This window comes from Dipodomys ordii, unplaced genomic scaffold (genome assembly GCF_000151885.1).
Source record: "Dipodomys ordii isolate 6190 unplaced genomic scaffold, Dord_2.0 Scaffold99, whole genome shotgun sequence".
NCBI classification, from domain to species: domain Eukaryota; kingdom Metazoa; phylum Chordata; class Mammalia; order Rodentia; family Heteromyidae; genus Dipodomys; species Dipodomys ordii.
The window spans coordinates 6,402,104-6,426,494 of record NW_012267315.1 but is presented as its reverse complement, the minus strand read 5'-3'; the positions used below and the strand labels follow the sequence as shown (position 1 = coordinate 6,426,494).

General features: G+C 43.1%; 1 protein-coding gene across 2 annotated transcripts in view; it reads left to right on the top strand.

The window, feature by feature from the left end:
- Rin2 (Ras and Rab interactor 2) overlaps positions 1–24,391 on the top strand; it is a 199,467-nt gene that overhangs the window by 99,889 nt on the left and 75,187 nt on the right. The window contains exon 4 of one of the 2 annotated variants that reach the window (XM_013027076.1): positions 22,308–22,408. In XM_013027076.1, the coding sequence (XP_012882530.1) occupies positions 22,308–22,408 (101 nt within the window). Of the gene's footprint in view, positions 1–22,307; positions 22,409–24,391 lie in introns of those variants that run through there. The other variant, XM_013027077.1, reaches the window with a different exon arrangement.

Sequence of the window (24,391 nt, the reverse complement as noted above, 5' to 3'; positions counted from 1 at the left end):
ATTCTTTCTGATGGAGGCATAGAATTCCATTGTGTATATATACCACATTTTCTTGATCCATTCATCTACTGAGGGGCATCTGGGTTGGTTCCAGATCTTAGCTATGGTAAATAATGCTGCAATAAACATAGTTGTGCTGGTAGCTTTAGTGTGGTCTTGAAAACTTAAATCTTAACCTGGTTCCCCTACCTACTTCTCCTGTGACTTTGCACATGTTGGTAACTCTTTGGACCTCAGTTTTCTCATCTGGAGTGAGAGATGGATCAACCTACTTCCTTGTAAGACTGCTGTTAATAAATTAAAAAAAAATCGGCCAGGCACTGGTGGCTCAGGCCTGTAATCCTAACTACTCAGGAAGCTGAGATCTGAGGATCGTGGTTCAAAACCAGCTGGGACAGGAGAGTTCGTGCCATACTTATCTCCAGGCTCAAGTCTTTGAGTGCTAGCCTTGAGCCAAAGAGCTCAGGGACAGCTCCCAGATTGAGTTCAAGCCCCAGGACCCTCACCAAAAACAAGACAAAACAAAAACCCAAGCAAATCAATATCCCTCTATGCTAGTGCCTGGTACTGGGTAGGGACTTTGTAAATATTCACTCCTGTTGACCAGCCAATCCCAATTTGACTAAATGCCCTGTATTTTATCTGGTAACTGTGAAAGAGGGTTGAATATTGAATAGAAGAAGGGACAATTTGGTGATTGGGTGGCTTCGATTTGATCGCAAAAGCAGAGAAACAAAGGGAGCTGGAGATGTGGTTGGTGAAGAAGCAGTTGGCGCACGCTTGTTGTCAGGAGAGGGGGCCACTGGCTCATTTTTGTGGTATGAATAACTTAGGGTCCGTCTTGTTTCAGACCTATCCCTGGTGACCTTGAATAACTGGCACATCCTTGTATGTGTTATTTACACCGGGATGTTTCTCACTTGCTCATTCTACTTGCAGATTCTGGGCTTGTTTCAGAGTCTCCACAGTACAGGCCACTTAGGGTTTTGTTCTGTCCCAGGACAGCTGGTTCAGGCTTGGCCACTGGGTTTCTGTAAATATTTTTAGTTGCCAGAACTTGAGTGGGGGAGCTACTGGCCTCTAGTGGACAGAGGCTGCAAGTGCTGTCAAACCTCTTCCTTACAATTCAGCCTCAGGCTCCATGGTCCTAATCTGTGCTGTAAATTAGGAGATGATTCTTTCCGGCTGATTCTCTAGCTAGTTGTGTATCAGCCATGCCAGCAGGAAATATTTAGCACCCATGTCCTGCAATGTCCTCCAGAGCACAGACTGTGTCTTATTTTGTATCACCTGCACCAAGCTTAGTACTTGATCTGTGATAGTGGGTGTTCAATAAAGATACTGAATGAATGTGTTGGTGGCTCACACCTGTAACCGTAGCTACTCAGGAGGCTGAGATCTGAGGATGGCGTTTTGAAGCCAGCCCAAGCACACACAAACCTGAGAGACTCTTCAATTAGCCACCAACAAAACAAAACAAAACAAAACAAAAACCCCAGAAGTAGAGCTATGGCTCAAGTTGTAGAATGTCATCCTTGATCAAAAAGGCTAAGGAAGAGCACCAGACAATGAGTTCAAGCTCAAGTATGCATGTACGTGGGCGTGTGTGTGTGTGTATGCGTGCGCACACACGCACACACACACACACACACACACACACACACACACACATACAGCTCAGTATAAGATGGGTGCTGGTTGCTCATGCCGGTAATTCTAGCTGCTCAGGAGGATGAGATCTGAAGATCAGGGTTTGAAGCCAGCCTCAGAAGGAAAGTCCATGAGACCCTTATCTTCAATAAACTACCACATTTTTTTTAAGGCCAGAAATGGAGCTTTGGCTCAAGTGGTGGAACACTAGCCTTGAGCTAAAAAGCTCAGGGATGGCGCCTATGCCTTGAGTTCAAGCCCCAAAACAGGCACCCGTGCATGCACTGATTCACCTAAATGAACTGAATAGACACTGTGGCTAGGCACTGAGTGTGAGCTATGGTAGCAGGGCTGTTAGTAGTTGGAGAAAAGTGGAGAGGGAGAAGAGGAAGGCACAGAGATATTCAAGTGGGTTTTGGGAGGTGACATTTAAGCACTACGTGGGACAGAAAGAGATAAGGTCAAGTGCTTCTAAGCAATGGAGCTGCATGCATGTGCACAGGCCCAGAGCAGAGACTCTGAAAGAGGAACAAGGTGGGAGTGTAGAGGAAATCAGGCTGCGGGCTGGCATGAAATGAAGAGAGAAGTAGGGTGGGTTGAGGGTGCTGGCTGGTTGTGGGTTGCGATTCTATTCTTAGTGCACTTGGAAAGCATGGAGGCACTGAGAGGGGGGTGACATATTACTGACCGATTACCTTTAGAAAGCTTGTCTGACACTAGCACTGTCCTCAGTCCATCAACTAAGAAAACTAACATGTACAGAGAAAACAAGTAAGCTGGAAGAAAGGGAGGAAAGGAAGGAGTAAAGGGGCAAACCAGAACTCACGTAAAGTGTATCCCATAACCGGGCCACAAAAATACATACTAAAAAGGGACCATGGCACACAGTAAAGGTAAAGAACAAGTTTGAGTAGGGACAGGACTAGTTGCAAAAAAACCCAAACATATAGAGTTATCACCCAGCGTTGTATCCAACACAGGCAGTATTGAATGGTTCTCTATTGTATTTGTTTTAATAATAATAATAATAAACCTATTTGTTCCAAAATATATCTTGGAAAAAAGGCAGCCTCTGCAACAAATGGTGCTGTGAAAATGGGATAAAGATTTGTGGAAGACTAAAACTGGATGGATCCCTGCCTCTCACCCGGTCCTAAAATCTGTTCAAAATGGCTTGAAAACTGGAAATTTGAAACTACCACAGAAAAATCATAAATATAACACCAGAAGATAAAGGCATAAGCAACAACTTCCCAGAAAGGACTCTAGTAACTCAGCAAATAAGAACAAGTGTTGATAAATTGGATTGCATCAAATTAAAAAGCTTCTTTGACACAGCAAAAGAAATGACTAACAGAATAAAGAGATAGTTTACAGAGTGGGAAACATCGCTTCCGACTATCTGATAAGGAATTAAAAACAATGCATAAGTAGTTCAAAATGCTACACTCCTAAAGAACCAACAATTCCATTAATGGCCAAAGGAATTGAACAGACATTTCTCAGATGATGAAACATAATGGCCATAAATAAATGGAGAAACATTCAACGTCTATGATTATAAAGAAAATGTAAATAAAAAATGACACTGAGATTCATCTTACCTCAATCAGAATGACTATTATCAAGAACAAACAATGGGAATGTAAATTAGTACAACCACTATGGAAATCAGTAGGAGGTTCTACATAAAAATAAAAATAAAAACTAGCACTACCATATGACCCCATAATACCAATACCACTCTTGGATATATATCTGAAGAATGTAAATCAGCAGTATTCACAATCACCAAGCTATGGAATCAGCCTAGCTACCCTCCAGCTGATAAATGGATACAGAAAATGTACATATACACAATGGAGCATTTATTCTGCCATAAGGAAGAACGAAATTACATTATTGACATGAATGGAACTGGAGATCATCATGTTAAACAAAATAAAGCAGGTTCAGAAGGATAAAGATTGCATGGTTCCTCTCCTATGCAGAATCTAGACAGAGTATATAACATGAACATGCTGGGGATGAGAGGAGGGGGAAGAAGGAACAGAATGATGGGGGAATAATACCAACATACACTATGGCTATGTATGAAGAAGACATAAATTAACTCTGTCTTTTCAAAACTGCTGAAAAATGGGGCCAGAGAGGATACAAGAACAACAGAGAAGGCCCATGTGACCAAGGTACAATATATGTCTGGTGAAATAACATGGTGAAATCCTTTTGTACAATTAATATACACTAATAAAAGTATTTGCTCTAAAAAAAAAAGAGGTCAACAACACCATGATAAAGTGTTGAAGAAAAGTAGAAGTCTGGATTTTGATGCCATTTTCCTGATGTGTACGTAAAATCTTGTATTTAAGTGTTAACTTCTTCTAACTGCCATAAGGACAGGATATGTCAGCCTGTGTGAGGCAAGCGTGTCCCCAAAGCCACCAGAGAATGACCTGTGACATGTAACTGCTCTTCCTGGGGAAGGAGGTGAGGGACTGTTTTTAGATAAGGAGGCTGCTGCGCTGTGCTCAGCTGGGCTCTTAGATAGAAGCTTCCGTTCCAAACATCATCCCTGGCTTCCAGACTGGCCTTCCTCTGCACAGAGAGCATCCTTTTACTGTTCTTATTGCCAGCAGGAAGTGTCTACCCACCAGGAGGATGCACAGATACAGGAAGGTGAACTCAGAGAGGAAGAGGGTGGGGTAGCATTGGAAGAGCCTTGGGGTCTGAGATGAAGCTGGTCAGTCTGACCCAGGGTCAGCCTTAGGGGCACTCCGGGGGTCTGCATAGTTTTAGGTATAATAGAGCCCAACATTAGTGCATCAAAGCTGTGCCTAGCTTACCTCAGAAATACCAGTGGATTCATGGTTCCTGCTGTAATTCCTTCACACCATTTCTAGCTGTGGGATGTTGAACAGGCTCTTGGAGCCTTGGTTTCCAAATTTATAGGGCGGGATTAAAAAGGGCCCCTGTCAGCTGGGTGCCAGTGGCTCATGCCTGTAATCCTAGCTACTCAGGAGGCTAAAATCTGAGGATCATGGCTCAAAGCCAGCCCAGGCAGGAAAGTCCGTGAGACTCTTTTTTTTTTTTTTATTGTGAAAATACTGTACAGAGGGGTTACAATTACATGAGCAAGATAATGGGTGCATTTCTTATCAAGCATTGTAGCCTCCTCTTTTGTTTCCCCTTCCCATTCCATCCTCCCCCCGCCCCGCCCCCACCAACAAAGTTGTAAAGTTCATTTCGACAAAAGGACTTGTACGTCTCATTGTTGCAATGGGTCCACCTGTATCCCTATTTAAACGATTTATTTTTTCCTTCCCCTCCACAAATTATACCAACATCAAATACAGTGAAAGCAGGGGTTATACCATGGGGGAGGACATACAAAGCAACAAAGAAATAATCTTATAAATGTGTTAGAAACAATCGCATGAAAGAAAAAAAAACATTTGAATACATATCTTAGGGTTCATTTCCCTAACATCAACTTATCTGACCTTTTCTGCCTGACTCAGACCATGAGACTCTTATCTCCAGTTAACCAACAGAAACAGGAAATGGCACTGTGGCTCAAGTGGTAGAGTGCTAGCCTTGAGCTGAAGAGCTGAGGGACAGTGCCCAGACCCAGAGTTCAAGCCCCATGACCAACAAAAAATAAAAAAGGCCCCTGTCCTGTGATGCCAGGAAGTAGCAAAGCTCTAAGTCATGCATATTTGTGTGTGTGTGTGTGTGTGTGTGTGTGTGTGTGTGTGTAAGCAAGAAAGTGCATGCATATTGATGTCCAACTCACCCTTAGCAACTGCCTTCACCACCCATATGGGCTGATTTTGGTCTAGGTTCTTTTCCTGGTTCTTTTCCAGGTTCTTTTCACCACCAGGTGAAGAAGTTAGGGCTCAGGGAGGATGCAGTCTTGCTCGACGGGTCCCCTAAGAAGTAAAAGACAGAGCAGATTATAAGCTGAGGCTGTGGGGTACCAGAACTCATTTGGCAGCTAAGTTGGCCTGTGCCAGGGCAAATAGCCACTTGGGCGTTGGTCCCCTGGTGCATCAAGCAGGAGCCCTGGGGAAGGGGCTGTGCTGGGTGTGGTTGGGGTGCACTGCACCATGGTATGGCCCCTGCAGGAAGGGGTGTGGTGCCTGGGGCAGCGGGCCACACTTGGGTTTCGATATTGCAATGGTGAAGGCAAAGAACAGAGCTTACTCAACTTTGCAAAGGAGAGGATTCCCAGCGATAAGAATAAACATATATATGTATTGATACATACAATGTAAGTTTTGGAAATGTTCAGGAGGGGCTCCCCTAGCAGCCTGGTTTTCACTCCCCTGTGCATCATTTGATGTGATCTGCGTTCCCTAGAAGAAGAGTGGCTTTTTACTGAGAGAATATAAATGTCCAGAAAAGTTGCAAGCAGAGCACAAAGAATTCCTGTGTACTCAATTACCCAGATTCCAGATTCACCATGTCTATATTTTGTTCCCTTCGCTCGATGATTCTCTCATTTCATCTTTTCATATAAAGTTATGTATGTTCAGTAGCATCGTTTCTGAGCCATTTGGGAATATATTGGAGATGTTCCCTACCTTTTACAGGAATGTTTTCTTAATGTAAGCATAGCAAATGATCAGAACCAAGAAATGATACATCAGTCCAACACTCTTCTCTAATCCCAACCCCATCTGGAGAGTTTGCTGACTGCCCTGGCCATACCCTTAAACCATTTCTTTCCCCCTCAGGAGGAGAAAGAGAGGATGGAGAGAGGATCTATATGATTGACATATTTCAATATACATATGAGGATAAAAAACCCATTAAAATGTTTTAATAAAAGGGAATAATAGAAGGGGTGAATGTTTTTAAAGCATATATTGTGAATGTATGCAAATAATACAGTAGAACCCTTTGTGCAATTTATATATGCTAATAAAACAACCCATACGTAGTTCTGTGGTATTGAATGCACTCAGATTGAGTAACCATCCCAACTATCCAGTTCTGAAACCTTTCCTCTTGTAAAATTGAAACTGTACTCCTCCAACCATTTCCCACTCCCCACTTCCCCTCCCCTAATTCCTGACAGCCACCATTCTACTTTCTGTTTCTATGAATTGGATAACTCTCGATGCCTTCCTGTAAGTCTATCACATTATCTATCCTTTTGTGACTGGTGTGTTTCACTTACACAGTGTCTTCATGATCTGCCCATTTGATCACATGTATTAGAATTTTCTTTTCAAGGCTGAATAATATTCCATGATAGGGAAATGCATTCAGACTGGCATTGCTTTTAGCTTTAGCTTCGATGAATAATACTGTGGTTTATTACATGGATTGGGTTCTGTTTTTAAGGAATATTATTTAGTCCTCCTGCCTTGAATAAGAATGTTGAAACTTCTCTTCAGGCCCATGTACATGTGTGTTGTGATGGGTCTCTGAGAAAGCTGAACTTGAATCTGGGTCCCTCTTGTGTCCTGTAGCTCCCAGTGTTTGCTGGCTGGAACAGGTAAGTGGCTTCAGTAAGAGTCCCATCAATCCAGTGATCAGAGAAGCTGATAATTTGAAGACCCTCCATATCATCTCGCATAGGATCTGTACTTATGTACATCTCCATCCACAGCCTTCTTGTCCACACCAGCACTTGCTGTTAGTTTTTTTTTTAATGGCCTTTCTAATTATGGCAAGGTGATACCTGATCATAGATGGTTATTTTGGGGGGTTTAGAGGTACGTGTGTGTGTGTGTGTGTGTGTGTGTGTGTGCGCGCGTGCGCGCGCGCCCATGCATGCATGCATGAGTGTCTGTACTAGGACTTGAACTCAGAGCCTGGGTAATGTCCCTTAGCTTTTTTGCTCAAGGTTAGCACTCTACTCCTTAAGTTACATCTCCACTTTTGGCATTTTGGTGGTTCATTAGAGATAAGGTTCATGGACTTTCCTGCCAGGCTGGCTTCAAACCTTGATCCTCAAATCTCAGCTTCCTAAGATTATAGACATGAGCCACTGGTCTGATTGTGGTTTAATTTACATTTCCATGACCATTTTCATATACCTGTTCACCATTTTGTTTGTCCTCTTTTGAGAAATGTCTGTTGAGATCCCTGATTTCTTTTCCTTATTTTTTTTAAAAATCAAGATATTTGTTTCCAGGCTATTGAGTTGTTTATTCTGGATATGAATCCCAGATGTAAAGTTTACAGCTATTTTTCTCTTTCATTTCCTTTGCTGTGCAGAAGCTTTTCAGTTTGATGTGATCCCATTGGTCAACTTTTTGCTTTTGTTGCCTGTGCTTTGGGGTTCGCTCCTGCTGGGATCCTCTTGGGAGGTACTACGAGTGCCTGAGTTATTCTACCTAGGGGCGAGGAAGTTGGGGTGTTTATATGCCTTCTCCCCTGAGTTCTTGGTTGAGGGAGGGCCGCTCTGAGGTATTCACTCCTCAGTAATCCAGTCTGCCCTGTGCCCCCTCCTGACCACAGTGGATCCTGAATTCTTGGGTGAGATATCCAAGTAATTACAGTAGAAGCCTGTAGAAGTAGAGGAATGGGCACCTCTGAGCACCATGGGCTCCCATGTAGTAGATGCACCTGGGCCCCCTTACAAGCTTCTCATCAGAGCTCAGCTTCTGGAGGAAGAACCAGCCCTGGGTATTCAGTAAGTTTCAGATGTCAGTGATTCATCCCCCAACCCAAATGTTGCTGGTCATCTATATGGGACTAAAAATGACTGAGCTGCACACTTGCTTACAATAGTACCTTTGCATAATACCTGTCTTCTTCCTTCTCTTTTATTTATTTGTTTGTTTGTTTTGGGTCCGGTCGTGGGGCCTGAACTCTGGCCTGGGCGCTGTCCTTCAGCTCTTCAGCTCAAGGCTAGCACTCTACCACTTGAGCCACAGTGCCACTTCCGGCTTTTTTCTTTTTTCTTATGTGGTGCTGAGGAATTGAACTCAGGGCTTCAGGCATGCAAGGCAAGCGCTCTACCACTGAGCCACCTTCCCAGCTCTCTTCTTCCTTCTCTTAATCAAATACATGTACTCAGAAGACATTATCATGCTTGACTTATAGAAAAAAAATTCATGTTCTGTTTCCATCTTGATAGGAATTTCAGCTTTATGTCCCACTCTAGTTCTTCTCCTTTCAACTCCCACTCCATCTTTAGTTTTCTTTCTTTCTTTCTTTCCTTCCTTCCTTCTTTCCTTTCTTTCCTCCTTCCTTCCTCCCTCCTGCTTGTTTTTTCCCCTTCCTTCCTTCCTTCCTTCCTTCCTTCCTTCCTTCCTTCCTTCCTTCCTTCCTTCCTTCTTTCCTTTCTTTCTTTCTTCCTTCCTTTCTTCCTTTCTTCCTTCCTTCCTTTCCTTCCTTCCTTCTTTCTTTTCCTTCCTTCCTTCCTTCCTTCCTTCCTTCCTTCCTTCCTTCCTTCCTTCCTTCCTTCCTTCTCTGTCTCTCTCTCTCTCTCTCTTTTTCTCCAAATGATAACTGAAATTCTCAATTATTGCAGTTACTGTCCTCAGGAGCAGGGCTTTAGGCATCTTTTAGTTATTTTTTTTTGGGGGTCCGGTTGTGGGGCCTGGTCTCTGGGCCTGGGCACTGTCCCTCAGCTCTTCAGCTCAAGGCTAGCGCTCTACCACTTGAGCCATAGCGGCACTTCCGGCTTTTTTCTTTTTTTGCTTATGTGGTGCTGGGGAATCGAACCCAGGGCCTTAGGCATGCAAGGCAAGTGCTCTACCACTGAGCCACCTTCCCAGCCCATCTGTTAGTTATTTTTATAGACGTGTGCTCCCCAGACAAAGGTGGTCATCCTCAGAGCCTTCTTGTCAGTAGATGTGGAGAGTTCTGTGTTTGCATTCCCTCCCCCAACACCTGTGGGGTTTGGGATGCCTTGTATAAATAACCAACATATTTCACCTCGGTGCATGGTTGTGTTGGTAGAGCAGGAGCCGCTTTATGGAAATCTTGCCTGCTCAGATGCTGCACTACTGGTATAGGGCAAAAACCATATGGGGAAGACTAGATGTTTGAAGTAGGTCATGTAGAAGCAGTGGGGCATAAGGAAAATTATAGCTCTGAGTTACTCTGTATTTCTTTTAACTAGACACAAAATAAATGCCTGTCACATAACTAATGTTTTAGAATGAAGAGTGACTGTGATTGCATATTAAAGGGAAAAAAAGAGATAGAGCCAGGCACATTGGCGCACACACCTATAATCCCAGCACTTAGAGGACTGAAGAAGGAAGATAGAAAATTATAGCATAGCCTGAGCTACATAGTGAGACCCAGCTTAAAGAGAGGCGGGGGGCATGGATAGGTGAGTACAGTTGTTCTGAATAGCCAGCCCTGACTCCAAGGTGTAGAGACCATAATTCAGCAAGCCATGAAACTTGATAGAGTATCTATTTCCTTTCTTTGTAAGGCTTATCTCAGTGAAGTGATCTATTGTCAACATTTCCATTTGGCAGAATTAAGTTCCTGTTGTCTAAGTCGAGTCTCTGCTAAGTGCCCCCCCTTAAAATGACTTGATTATTCTGCTCAGCCCAAAAGAAAACCAGCTGTTTTTCAATAGGGAAAAAATATAGAATTTTTACAGGAGAAGAAAAAAATTGTGTAAAGAAAAAAAAACTCACCTATATTGTACCACTGATACTCCACCACCAATGAGCCATAAATATCTAGACATTGAGGAACCTACATATTTCTCTGTCTGTAGTTCTATGTGCATAATTGCAGTAAGTGCTTCCATCTATATTAATAGATGGGCTTATCAAACACATGGTATTTTGCAACTTGTTTTTTTCTACTAAATAATGTAATATATTGTTATTAACACATAGTATGTGTTAATATGTTATCGCAATAAATACCAGAATTGACACTTCTCGGCTGCTTAGTATTCCATTATACTGCTGTTTCATGCTTTAGTTACCTAATCCACGGTTAAGACAGTCATTTTTCCATTGTTCACCATTATAAATAATGTTGCCAAGAACATTCTTGTACACGGCTGACTGGTACTTTGGGTCAATTCCTAGAATTAGAAACATTGAGGCCAATTGTTTTTATATGATAAATGTTGCCATATGCATTCAGATTGCCTTCCAGAAATGGTGAATCATGTTTCTCTCCAAGGCTTGTAGAAAGCCCGAAGAAGACAGCTGGTCAACAGGAAGGTGGAAAAAGGGAAGTGACATGACTGCAGTATCTGCACCATTAGGTCCAGGAAAGTAAAGCTTACCATCTGGGGAGCACTATGTTTGAGCCAAAAGAGGCTTTAGAAACTCATTGATCTGCTTAAGCATGAGGGCTCTGAAGTCTGAAGAGATTAAACAACCACCAGGGCAAGACCCATGTGTCCCAGTTGGCAAGTCCGTTAAAAATGAATAGTCCCAAACTTCAGGGTTAATTTTCAAAAGTTTGAATATGGCCATCCAAGTCGATGTGTTGGAAACTTACGCCCCCATTGCAGCAGTGTTGGGCAAGGTAGGAGCTGTGAAGTTGCCAGTGGGTGATGAGTGCTGAGTCTTCCTCTCACATGAGCAACGTGTTGCCTTTCTGCCTTCTACAGTGGACTGACATGACAAGAATGCCTTTGCAGGAAGTCGGTCCCTTGACTTGGGACTTCCCAACCTCCTCCTGAACTGGAAGAACTATGATTTTTCTTCTTTATGAACTGTCTGGTCCCAGGTATTCTATTATAGCAGCACAAAACAGACCATGGGCAACATGCCTTTCTATAGCCTGGGTCACACCTGGAGAGAACCCCAGGCTGGAAGGCCTGTTCCTTGCTAAAACTGCAGAGCCTGATGCTTAGTGAGTTACTCTAAGCCACAGCTATATTCTCAGCACTCTAGGGTAAGAGTCCTGAGGTTGGCCTAACCTTCATAGTGAGACTCTATTGAAAGAGAGTTTCCTGTGAATTATTCTTGAAAATATAAAAGAAGAAAAATTCAAATTCAAACTAAAATACAACTGCTCAAACTAACCAGTGATACAGAAGACACTCATGACAATCCTTAGGAATTTCCTCCTCCATGGTGCTTCTGTTACATAGTTTGTTACTCAACCTGCAAATGCTGGGCACTAGCAAAACTATGGCACTCTTGTCTGAAGTCTGGGGTCACAAAATAACAAAGTACTGGTCTCAGACAGGGACAAAATATATCAAGGCCTTAGCAGAACAGTGACCTGAAAATACAGCCTCAAAGCTGCTTCTGTTTCATGTGTTGGACACTATACATTGTGCTTCCTAAAAATATTTTTGCTTTTTTCTAAGGATACACTACTCAATTGAAGTTTGTGTCTGATTGTTCTGAGGGTAATTCCTAATTTGTGCCTGCCAGTACTGGGGCTTGAACTCCAGGGCCTGGATATTGTCTCTTAAGTTTTTTGTTCAAGGCTGGTACTCTACCACTTGAGCCACAGCTCCACTTCCAACTTTTTTGCTAGTTTACTGGAGATAAGAGTCTCATGGACTTTTCTGCCTGGGCTGATTTCAAAATGTGGTTGTCAGATCTCAACCATCTGAGAAGTTAGGATTCCAGGCATGAACCACCAATGCCTGACTTCTAATATTATTTTAAAAGGAAAAAAAAATCCCACTATGGGTTTGTCATCTAGAAGCTACCCTGAACCAGTGGTTCTCTCAGCCTTCATAACTTCTATTATATTGGTGAGGAGTATCTGGCAAGGTGGAGCCAACTTTGGTCTCTGATGTCTTGGTAGATGCAGCTTTTAACCTGCTTATTGGAGGTAGTATGTTTTAAAGCAAATGGCTGCCCTTCAGTAGAGCTTCTAAGATCAGAAGAGACAATTGCGTCCTCCATGTCCAGCCACAGAAGTGGGCTTTGGTGATGAATACCTTCAAAATCATGAGCAGCCTCTTTTTTTGTTTAGTGAATGCCACATTTCTGCTACTTCCCCATTCTGTCCAGCTGAGATTATAATGGACTAAGTGAGAGCTCCACCCCATCCTGTCCCTATTTACCCCCATCTGGAGGGCAGACAAACAGGGAAGTTACGAGGAAGAAGGCCGAAGAGGGAAGGGCAATGGGTTCATTCAACAAGTAATGTGTTCCAGGGCCTGCTGTGGACTTCTCCAGTACTGTAATGGGCAGAAAGACACTGTGCATTATCCAATCAGGCATGGTATGATGGTATGGCAGGAGGAAGATGAATTTGAGGCCTGCCTGGGAGAAGACATAATGAGACCCCATCTCAAAAAAAAAAAAGAAAAGAAAAGATGGGTCCCAGTGACTCATACCTGTAACATATCTACTCAGGAAACAGATCTGAGGATCATGGTTCATAGCCAGCCTGAACAGGAAAGTTTAAGAGACTCTTACCTCCAATTAACCACCAGCAAGTTAGAAGTGGGATGTGGCTCAAGTGGTAGAATGCTAGCCTTGAGCAAAAGAGCTGAGGGACAGGGCCCAAGCTCTGAGTTCAAGCCCTAGATGCCCTACTCCTATACACACAAAGAATGATCCATGTTGAACTAACCATATTAACTACCTCTGGGTAGGTAAAAGGGAATATAAAAGATCATCACAGGAGATTAGTTGCAACTACAGTACTTAATTTTTTCATTGGGAATGTATTCATATTTAATTTATAATTATAATTAAAAACATGAGTGCAAAAATATTTGTGTAACACAAGTTGAGGGGTGTGTGTGTGTGTATGGATGTGTGTGTGTGGTGGTAGGGTTGTGCTGTGGGGGGAGCCCCAAAACCTTTATACACATGTACTCATCGAGCTACATACCTAGATCTTACAAAGTACTTATAAAGGCAAGGTTCTTCTGAGATGCATCTTGGCAATTATGCTGTATGCAAGAGGAGGAAGGTCTAGGCCTTCACACACACACACCCAAGGAGGATGCTCTTAGGAGAGGAAAAGAAAGGCACAATGCCTATGTGCATCTGATCATCTAAAATAATATTCATCTAAATCAACTCCATGAGATGAAAACAAGAGGTTTTTACTCTTTTTTTGCTGTTTGTGTTTTTTTCTTTTTGTTCTGTTTATTCATTTATATGATTTTGGGAGAGTAAGGTGGGGGTACAGGAATAGAGAGAAAAAGAGTGAACAAATACAACAGTGGTATTCACTAGACACTATGTTGAAAATGAACTATTCAACTTAGGGGTAGGGATGGAGGGAAAAAGCAGAGAGAGCAAGGGAAGGGGTGACATTGTCCAAAAAAGAAATTCACTCTTTTCCTGACTTATGTACAGTAACCTCTCTGTATATCACCTTTATAATAACAACAACAACTCACAATGTGAGTTCCTGTGACTCCGTTAGAAAATTCGTGGCATGCGACACCCCCCCCCAGAAGCGGGAGCTCCTCCAGCCCTGCAGGGGCATGCTACCTTCCCATACCTGAGTAGAATTCCTTCAGGAAGGGGAAGGGTTGCTCAGTTGCTTCTCAGATGGATAGCTGGCAGGTAAGTGCTGATTTTCACAGTCTGGCCTCCCAAAAGTGTTTCGAAGTGGTAGTAAAGAAGTGGTTGTAGAGAAATACATAAATGCTACTTGGTGCAGTCAGGGGTGAGACAGTGGCTCTTACCCCAAACCAAACCACACTGCATCTTGTGTCATCCCCCAAAATCCAAATGGTGAGTAAGACCTGAACCCAAGAAACAGCCATCTACATGGGCAGAGCCCAGTAAAGTTCAACTGACAAAGCCAGGGCATTGCCTGGGTTTGTTTTTCTCTACAGAGATACACAAGCAAGATTTTTTTTTTTGACCAGTTCTGGAGCTTGAACTAAGGGGCTGGGCACTGTCCCAGAGCTCAAGGTTAGCATTCCACCTGTTGAGCCACTTCTGGCTTTTTCTACTTATGTGGTACTGAGGAATCAAACCCAGGGCTTCATGTATGCTAGGCAAGCACTCTACCACTGAGCCACATTCCCAACTCTACAAGCAAGACTCTTAAAGCAGTAAGTGTGCAGTGCTTTTCTTTAGAAGTGATTTCTCTGGTTCTGGTGGCAGACCTGTTCCCACGCAACTCATGCCTGGACTGTAAAAGCCCACCGCTTCCCCAAGGCCAAGTTGATGGGTTAAAGAATAGAAAAAAAAAAATCTCCATAGCTGGGAGCCAAGCACTTGACTTTTCTCACACCCTAGGTTTCAAGTCTTCCTCCTATCAGCTACACATCCCTTTTTAAACTACTGATAACATTCCTGAGTGAGAGATCAGGAATTTGAAAAGCCCCATGACAAGAACTTTCTCTATAAGCACTTTCTTGTTTTATTTTTAGTTGACCTCCAAGGGAATTTTTCTCCTTTTATCTAACCCTAAAAGTAAACAAGATTCGGGGTCCCTCCCTTTTTCCCTCTCCTTAAGGGGCCTGAAGGGATTCATGTCTCCCCATTAGAGGGAAATTGGCCGTCTGGAGGGCAAATGTCTAGATTAGACTGCTGGGTAGACAAGCAGAAGTAGATTGGGGCCCCAATTCTTTGCTGTGGGGCATTCAATGGCTCTTTCCAGACTGAGAGGTATGTAGGCCCATTTTAAGAGTCTTTTATGAGCCACCTGTTTAACCATGATTACGAAAACTAAGGAGTAAATAGAGAATATTCAGGAGCACTTACAAACCCTATTGCATAATACCTGAATGGTATGGTTCAGTTTAATCCTCTGCCCACCCTTCTGTAGTGTTGGTCTTAGCTTTGAAATTTTAGAGATGAAGCCACCCACTTCGATAACCCACTAGCCCATGGTGACCCAGGCCCAAGGGAAGTTGAAATGGGGCTTAAAAGTGAGTCTTTCTTAGCTGGAATCAAAGCTAGTGTACTTGCCTCTCTACTCCACACTACCAGGCCACAGACTGCTCTGAAACTGTACACGTGGCTTCATGGATAAGGGCCCTGCCTACAGAGAAATTACCCAGAATGATTACAAAATAGTACAAATTGGTGAAGGCTCCTGAGCCAGGCTGGAACGTGGCAGGCCCGGCCTTGCCTGGGCCCAGCCCTGGGCGTCACTTCAAAGGGCTGGGAAAGAACTCAAACTTCCATGCGTTTTTCTTCTGCCAGTTTGCACGCAAAGTCACCCAGGTGTATACCTCATGATCCCTGAGGCCCAAAGGCTTGTTCACAAGAGCCCAAGGGCACTGGGTTTCTACATAAATGAAAAAGAGGACTCAGAGACCCACACCTGAGCTGCCTGTATTCTCAAGTGATCACCAGGACCCTACACTTCTGCGTCTGGGGCAGCATTCCCCATCCAGGCCAGGAGCTCATGTTTATTTCATTTGTCTCTTTCCCCATGACTAGGGAATCAAATGCAGGGCCTTGCTCGCTTAGGCAAGTATGTACCAGAAACTGCACTCCTATCTCCTTCCCCAACTTCTGAAGAGTTTTGCTGTGGATACCTGCAGAGATAAACAAACCCAGACAATGCCCTAGTTTTGTCAGGTCTACTGGGCTCTGTAGATGGCTAACACTTGGATTTGAGCCTTTACTCACCGTTTGTTTTTTGAGGGGATGACACAGATGGAGTGTGGTGTGGGGGTGAGAACCAGCATCTCACTCACTCTACGCCCTGACCGCTTGATGTCTCATCTCACCCTCCAACTGCATCAAATCACAACTATGTGTCTGGAGCCACTTAAACACTTCTGGGAAGTTGAACCAAGTGTGGGATTATGTATGTATGCACCTGCCCCCTTCTTGAAGGAATTCTAGAGAGGTTCAGGAATTTGCCAGGATCTTGAGTTGTGGAAGTGAAATCAGAGGAACATCAATTAGTACAACACCAATTTGGATAAGGGCTTACCCTGAAACTGCTAATGGTTTTATCAAGAGAGCTGTGAGAGGTGAGTGATAAGTTATCTCTATGTATCCTCAAAGAAGAAAATTAGGAAAAATTTCAATACAAGAGAAGAGAGGAGTCAAAAAGAAAGAACAGAACAGAAGGGAAGGGAAAAGAAAAGAGAAAAGAGAAGACATACATTTATCAAGACTTACATTTATAATGTGTGGCACACCCAAAATCCAGTCAGTGGGAACTGACTCAGAGGGAAGGCCAATTCTGTCATGATCACTTTTCCTTATAGAGGTAGAAAAAATAAACATAATTCTGGGAGGGCAACCCTGGAACATTGGACTTTGGGCCAGTTGTCAGGAAAGAAGATCTTACTTGTTAGACCAGGTGAGTGTGGATGTATTGGTGTGGGAGAAAAACGATAGAGGCAGGAAATGATACCTTTACCTGGAAGGGAAGAGTCCCATTAGTCATCCAGCCAGGTGCAGCCTCTGCATATGTCAGTCTTCATGGCTTGGAGTGGCTATGCCTTCCTTCTGCTCAATGACAAGTGGAGTCACCAAGGATTTGCCAGCCAGTGTCAGTGAGTCAGAGTCGCATTGTAGATTCTTGTATGTGCCAAGGTATAAAGAGCGAAGATATATGGGATGAAGTCTGGAGATGCAGACAAAGGTGTCTGTAAGAGCTAGATCTTCTGGCAGCACTGCTTTTCCTACGACAGACCATTGGAGATTTTTGATGTTCAAATCAATATGGAGGCTGTGGGACAACTGAAGGGTGGAGAGTGTATGGAGACTTAGTGCCCTGTGTTCCTGCCAGAGTGGAAGTCCTGAGACTGGCTGGCCCTCCATTGGGCAGTGAGTACTCTTTGGTTCCTGTTGGGTATGTATGGCACTCCCATCTGGGCCATAGGAGTGGCCAAGTGGAAGGGGCCCAGCCTTTATCTTCTTTTGTCCTTCTAGCTCCTTCTTCCTTTACATACATCCGTGTTTTCATTTTCTTTTACAGGCAACTTTAATTATGACAGGAAATCACACACAATACTGAAAGGTACAATATACAACCCTAATAAATCTTGCCGTTGGGCCAGGAATGTGGCTCAGTGGTAGAGTGCTTGCCTAGCATGCACAAAGTCCTGGGTACGATTCCTCAATACCACATAAACAGAAAAAGCCAGAAGTGGTGTTGTGGTTTAAGTGGTAGAGCACTAGCCTTGAGCACAGAGAGGCTCAGGGATGGAGCCCAGGCCCTGAGTTCAAGCCCCAGGACCGACAAAAGAAAATAATAAATGTTGCCATTTAGTGGTTTCAATTGATGAATTAAAATCTCACAAATGAAGAAGTACCTCAACCTGTGATACAACCATTTCTTCTGGGTTATGATTAAAAGCCCAATATATAATTGTGGTCACCATTATTTCTGTAGACATATAGATCTAGAAATAATATTTAGTACATCTTCTCATGATGTTACATATTACATACATAACACTTTTAGTCTTACTTTTATGCTGTTTGTTTTGTTTTGCTTTGCTTTTGAGATATGTCTTACTATATTGCTCCCACATTGGTTTTAAAATAGTAGGCTTGTCCCTTAGTCTCCTGAGTAGCTGAGACTATACTCAAGCACTACTTACCATATCTGGCTTTTTAATTTTTTTAGAAAAGCTTTTCAGGCTAAGGATGTGGCTCAGTGGTAGAGCCCTTAGTAAGGTCCTTAGTTTGAGCTGGAATATTGAAAAGAAAAAGAACTTTGAACTTTTATGTCTATATATGTGTTAATACATATAGCTTTGGTTCATTCATTTTACCTTCTGTATAGTATTCTGTCTCAATCTGTCCTTTTATCTGCTGATGGAAATTTGGATGTGTATAATTTGGTGTCCCTATACCCTTACAATCAATATTCTTATACATATCTCCCGGAGCTCATATGCAAATATGTGAATCAAGATTTCTGACTCTTTGATCCAAGAAGATACAGTTAGCTTGCTTTCCAAAATGGATCTATGAATAATATTCTTCCATTCATTCATTCATTCCAGAATGAGGAATAATTCTCTTTTCCCACATCCTGAGAATATTTGGCATTGTCAGACTGTTTTTTCCCCTAGTCTACCACGTGTGAAATGGGATTTCCTGATCAGTTTTTCTCCTGAAGTCCCAGTGCTACTGAAAGCTCTACCTGAATTCCCCATCACAGTTACACATACAAAAGCGGCCAGCATAGCACAAAAGGCTTAATCTAGCTTCTTCTCTGACCTCTAAAAAATTAGGAGTGTCCAGAACCCTGCTGGACCCCTTCTCCACTGATACTCTCTGTGTGTCACAATGCCCAGCTTTGGAGCACCAGCCATTTATCTATGCCAGTGACTTCCCCAAGTACATAAATGTCTCCATCCTGAATGTCAAAAGCTACAGGGCAGAATTACTTGGTGGCCAGTACGCAACTGAATTAAAAATCTAACTTGCCAGGCACCAGTGGCTCACATCTGTAATCCTAGCTACTCAGGAGGCTGAGATCTGAGGATTGAGGTTCAAAGCCAGCCCGGGCAGGAAACTCCATGAGACTCTTATCTCCAATAAACAACTAGAAAACCAGAAGTGGTGCTGTGGCTTAAGCAGTAGAGCGCTAGCCTTGAGCTGAAGAGCTGAGCGACAGTGCCCAGGCTCAGAGTTCAAGTCCCATGATGGACAAAAAATAATCTAACCTATCCAGTGTCTCATTCAGTTTTTCCTCAAGCCTAACCCTTCCTCGTTCATCCCCACCCCGCTCAAAGGTACTGCCATTTCTCGAATTGCTCAAACTGAGAACTCAGTAGTCCTTCTTGGTTCTTTCCTTCACCTTCACATCCAGTCTATCAAGTTACTGCAATTTCTTTTCATTTGTGTATGTGTGTGTGTGTGTGGGGGGGGTTAATAGTGTGACCATTCCTTCTCACCTGCTTTTCACTCAAGGCTGGAGCTCAACCACCTGAGCCACCCCTGGATATAAGAGTCTCACTGATTTTTCTGCTGACTTTGAACTGTGATCTTCAGATCTCAACCTCCTGAGTAGTTAGGATTACAGTCATGAACTGAGTCTTAGCAATTTCTATGGCAACTGATTTCTGGGTTTTGCTTTTCTATTTCCACTGCTTGTACATTGGCCTGGGCCACTATGATCTCCTGTCTGTGACAGTGGCTCCTACTTGGTCTGTTAATGCTCTAACAAATCCTCTCTAGCCAAAAGCTACATTTTTTTGGTTTGTTTTTTGTCAGTGCAACTCACCAAACCCAAGTATGACTACTAGGCAAATGTTCTACCGCTGAGCTTATACCTAGATAGTCTCTTTACACCATAAAACCAAGTGTCATTGCTGTACTTAAAACCTTCCAATGTTTAATAACAGCAGAAAACTCAGATTCCTTCAGTGGAGGCCTGATTTTGTGCCTGTCTGCCTCTTTTTGCTCTGGAACATCCTCTAAGGGAGTTTTTCTTCCATCTTTACATGGCTCCCTTGTCATTCTGGTTCTATCACTTTTACAAACGCCAGTCCTCATGACCCATGCTTGCTAGTATGGCCCCTTTGGCTGTTCCTTCTATCACCATCCTTCATTTACCTTCTTTCCAGAACCTCTCAGCATTCAGAGCTACTTTCTGTCTGTCCCATTGGAATGTCATCTCCATTTGAACAGAGACTTTCCAGTCTTACTCTCCATTTTGTTATGTCTAGCATGAAGTGGGTGCCCATAAAGTTTATTGGATGGATGGATGGATGGGATCAGATTTTTTTCAAACAGCCTGTAAGATCAAGTGAAGTTTCCTTTCCAGTCTGAGTGGAGGAAAGAAAGCTACTTTGTGTGTATGTGTGTGTGTGTGTGTGTGTGTGTGTGTGTGTGTGTGTGCGCGTGCGCATGCGCACATGCGTGCGTGTGTCTACACTGGGGCTTAAACTCAGGGCTTAGCTTCCCCCCCCCCCCCGCCAAGGCTGGCACTCAGCCACTTGAACTACACCTGCACTTCAAGCTTTTTGAAGTCTTACAGATGTTTCTACCTGTGCTGGCTTCAAACCAGGATCCTCAGATCTCAGCCTCCAGAGTAGCCAGGATTACAGGCATGAATTTGTAATCTGATGGGAGAAAGCCTCTGAGAAGAGACAACATTTGTCTTTAGCTAGAATACTGGTTCTCAAATCTTACAGAATTATAGATCTTATAGATCTATAAGATCATATGCCTTCAGAATCCCCCAAATTATGGAGGATCTAAAGAGGCTGTGTTCATGTGGGTACTATCTCTAGACATTAGTTATATCAAAATTAAACTGAAGAGACTTTAAAACAATAATAGACCTGCTTAGATGAAAAATGTAACTTTTCAAAAAAAAAATACTAAGCAGAGAAGCAGACTTGAGCAGCTCCTTTATGCTTTCAGTATCCAGTAAGTGCCAGTAGAGATGGTATGGGGAAAGTAGGATATATCTCATAGGTAGAGAGCTTACCTGGCATGCACAAGGCCCTGAGTTCAGTCCCCAGTACTGTGGGGGAAAACTCCTAGTAAATAGTTGAGTTTGAATTATTACAGTCTCAAACTTGGATGCAGCCTCTTCACAGGTAGTTGCCATCGGACCACAATGCAACAGGAATCTTTATCAAGAAGAGGCCACATTCCCCTATGGGGGCTCCAAGGGCTCATTTGCCCACTCCCAACTTGGATAATCCTTTCTCTTGCCTTTTCCTTGTCTGGTTGCTTTTAATATTTGTCTTTTTGTTTGTTTATACCTATCCTGGAACTTGAACTCAGGGCCTGGGCTCTGTCCCTGAGTTTCTTTGTGCTCAAGGCTAATGCTCTATCATTAGAGCCACAGTGCCACTTTTGGCTTTTTCTGAGAAGTTTATTGGAGATAAGAGTCTCACTGACTTTCCTGTGGGGGTTGCTTTCGAACTGTGATCCTTACATCTCAGCCTCCTGAGTAGCTAAGATTAGAGGTGTGAGCCACTGGCTTAAATTTTTTTTTTCAGTTTCAGACTATTATTTTCTTCATTCATTCACTCAGAGATAGAATCTGGCTATGTTGCCTAAGTTGGCGTGGAACTCTTGGGCTCAAGTGTTCCTTCTGCCTTAGCATCCCAAGTATATGGGACAAGTGTGTACTACCATGCCTAATCCCTCACCTCTTTTTCTTGTTGCTGGGGATCAAATTCAGGCCATTACACATGATAAGCAAGCACTGTGCCACTGAACTATATTCCCACTCCTGACTTCTTTCTTTTAAAAAATGCTAAATAAGTCTGCATAATTCAAGTGTGTGTCACTGAGCTGCTTTAGTACTCTGCTACTTGAGCCACAGCTCCACTTCTGGCTCTTTGGCAGTTAATTGGAGATAAGAGTCTCATAGACTTTTCTACCCAGGCTGGCTTTGAACCACAATCCTCATATCTCAGCCTCCTAAGTGGCTAGGATTACAAGTGTGAGCCACCAATGCCTAGCATTTACTATATGTATTTTAAAGAAGTATAGTTCTATAGTCAAAATATTGACTGCAACAAAAAATGCAGAGAATGCCTTTGGAATGATTTCCTTAGACAAAACACAATTGGATTTATTAAGGTTTATTTACTGAGTCTATGTGCATGTTGAGCAACCTAACTGGGAGTGAGATTCTTTTCCTTATTATAATATAGAAACCCAAGTTCTTCCCTAAACGAAACCTAAGTTCTTCTCCTTTTTTAAAGGGGAAGCTGCAGCCTCCCCCTTTATTTTTCCCCCCTCTGATTAGAGGAAATTCACAGAACAAGATTAAAAAAAAATAGACAATCATGACCTGTTGGAGAACTGGGAGCTCCCCAAGCTCTGAGCATGCCCCGCCTCTGCAGTTGCTGACGTCATACTATTTTTGTCTTTGAATAGCTCATTGACACAATCGCCTCAGAGATCGGAGAACTGAAACAGGAGATGGTGCAGCCAGATGTCAGCCTGGAAAATGGCCTGGAACCTTCTGAAGCCCACAGGTGATCAAAGATATGATTCAGGTGCTGGGTTCAAGAGAGAGAGAGAGAGGGACCCTGAGAAGTCCATTGGTGTGGAGGATTGACACTGGGTCACCCCACTGAAGTTTGGGAACTTGGGAGTGTGGTGGTGGTGGTGGCTGGTGGATCTACACACGCAATTCTCTGTAGGAGGTGGGCGTGGCCTAGGAGCTGCTTGTCTGCTTGTTTATTCTAATAGCTTTGAAGGCACCTGAACTTTACACCTTCTCAATTCCTCCTGGCACCAGAACCCGGAAACCTAGAATTGTCTGTGCCATTTCACAGTGATGGAAATTAAAACGCAGTGGATCCTCCGTGGGCAAAATAGAATTCAGTGTAGCCCTGTCAGTCTCCAGAAGGTTTAAAGGGGAACAACCAAAGAGGATGGACTCATTTTGCATTCTCAGGTCAGAAAAAAATAAAAATCAGCATTACCTTTGCCATTAACCCGAAAGCAATCCAGCATCTTAGAAACTCGATGTGCTTGTAAATAATTAATGGAAAGCATTATGCTGTGCTGGCTAAGCTCAAGGCCTATGTCCAATGTTGCACACTTTCTGAACTAGGGGGGATTTTTTTTTGTTTTGCTTTAATCTGAAGAATGAGGGTACAAGGGGCACCTCAGGGGTTGGGAAGTTGGAGCTGGCCTCTTCTAACTTTTTGATGTTGTAATTCATTGCTAACAAAGACAGCAGAATATGCTCACTACAAAAAAAAAAAACAAAACTTTTTTTTTAAAGAAAGACTTGGACCCTTGGTGCCTTGAAAATAAGATTCATTATCAGCTTTCCCCCTCCCAGAAAGTGAGGTGGAGGCTGACTTGAAGTGGTATGAGTCTGAGATTTATAGTGTGGGTTTTGCAGGCAGGTGAGCCAGATGCTTCTGGTTGTCCAGGCAAGTTTCAAACCAGCCCTACTTGTTTCCTGCCCAGACACTGAAGGAGAGTGCTCTATTTCAGGGAGGCAGGCACTAGACAGCTGGAAGGTGTGCTTGATGCCTTGTGTTTTTGAAAGAGCTACATTTGTCCTTACCTGTGCAAGTTTCGTGTGTGTTCTATTGTTTTGCCTTCTCTACAGAATGACAGAGGTAGACCAGATATCCCTTCTTGTAACATGCTTCTTGTATCATGCCCTTCCTCCCCAGAAAAGTCGGTTTGTTTTGTTTCATTTTTGAAGTTTTGTTTGAAAGGCTTTACCTGATTTTATTTTCCCATCAACTTGACAAATGCGCTATTATTTTCAGTTAGAGATTTTTTTTCCCATCTTTTATTCAGAGTAGTCCAAATACCTGAGAACTTTAGGCAGAGGATTTCTCTTTGCATTTTTGAGCTAAAATCAAATTAGTAGGCCAGGTTGATAATCACAGAGTGAAGATTTCTCCCACTACTAGAATGCAGCATGCTGTAGACCTCAAGCACCGCAAGTGACAGGCCACAAAAGAGAGAGGAGCAGGACCATCTCCCCAGAATATAATAATTGCCAGGGCTGTTAGGGTAGGCAGAGGTAGTGGCTATCAGGATCTTCTTCTCTGACTTTTAATGATACTCAGGTTGATATGGCTGTAGACTTGTTCTCTGGCTTTTGAAGGTATTTTTGGGGGAGAGAGGGACAGTCACATAACTCATTTGTCTTTTTATTTTTGGTACTGGGGATTGAGCTCAGGGCCTTGGTTATGGTAAGCACATGCTCTATAGCTAAGCATCACCATCAACACTGACATTTCTTCATCTTTTCTTTTTCAAATTTCAGAATGACCAAAAAGCATATCACAATCACTTTTATTCTTTTTTTTCCTCAAGGCTAGCTCTCTACCACTTGAGCCACAGCTTTACTTCTGTTTTTTTGGTGGTTCATTGTAGATAAGTGACTCACAGACTTTCCTACCCAGGCTGGCTTTGAACCATGATCCTCAGATCTCAGCCTCCTAAAGTAGTTAGGGTTACAAGTGTGAGCCACTAGCTCCTGG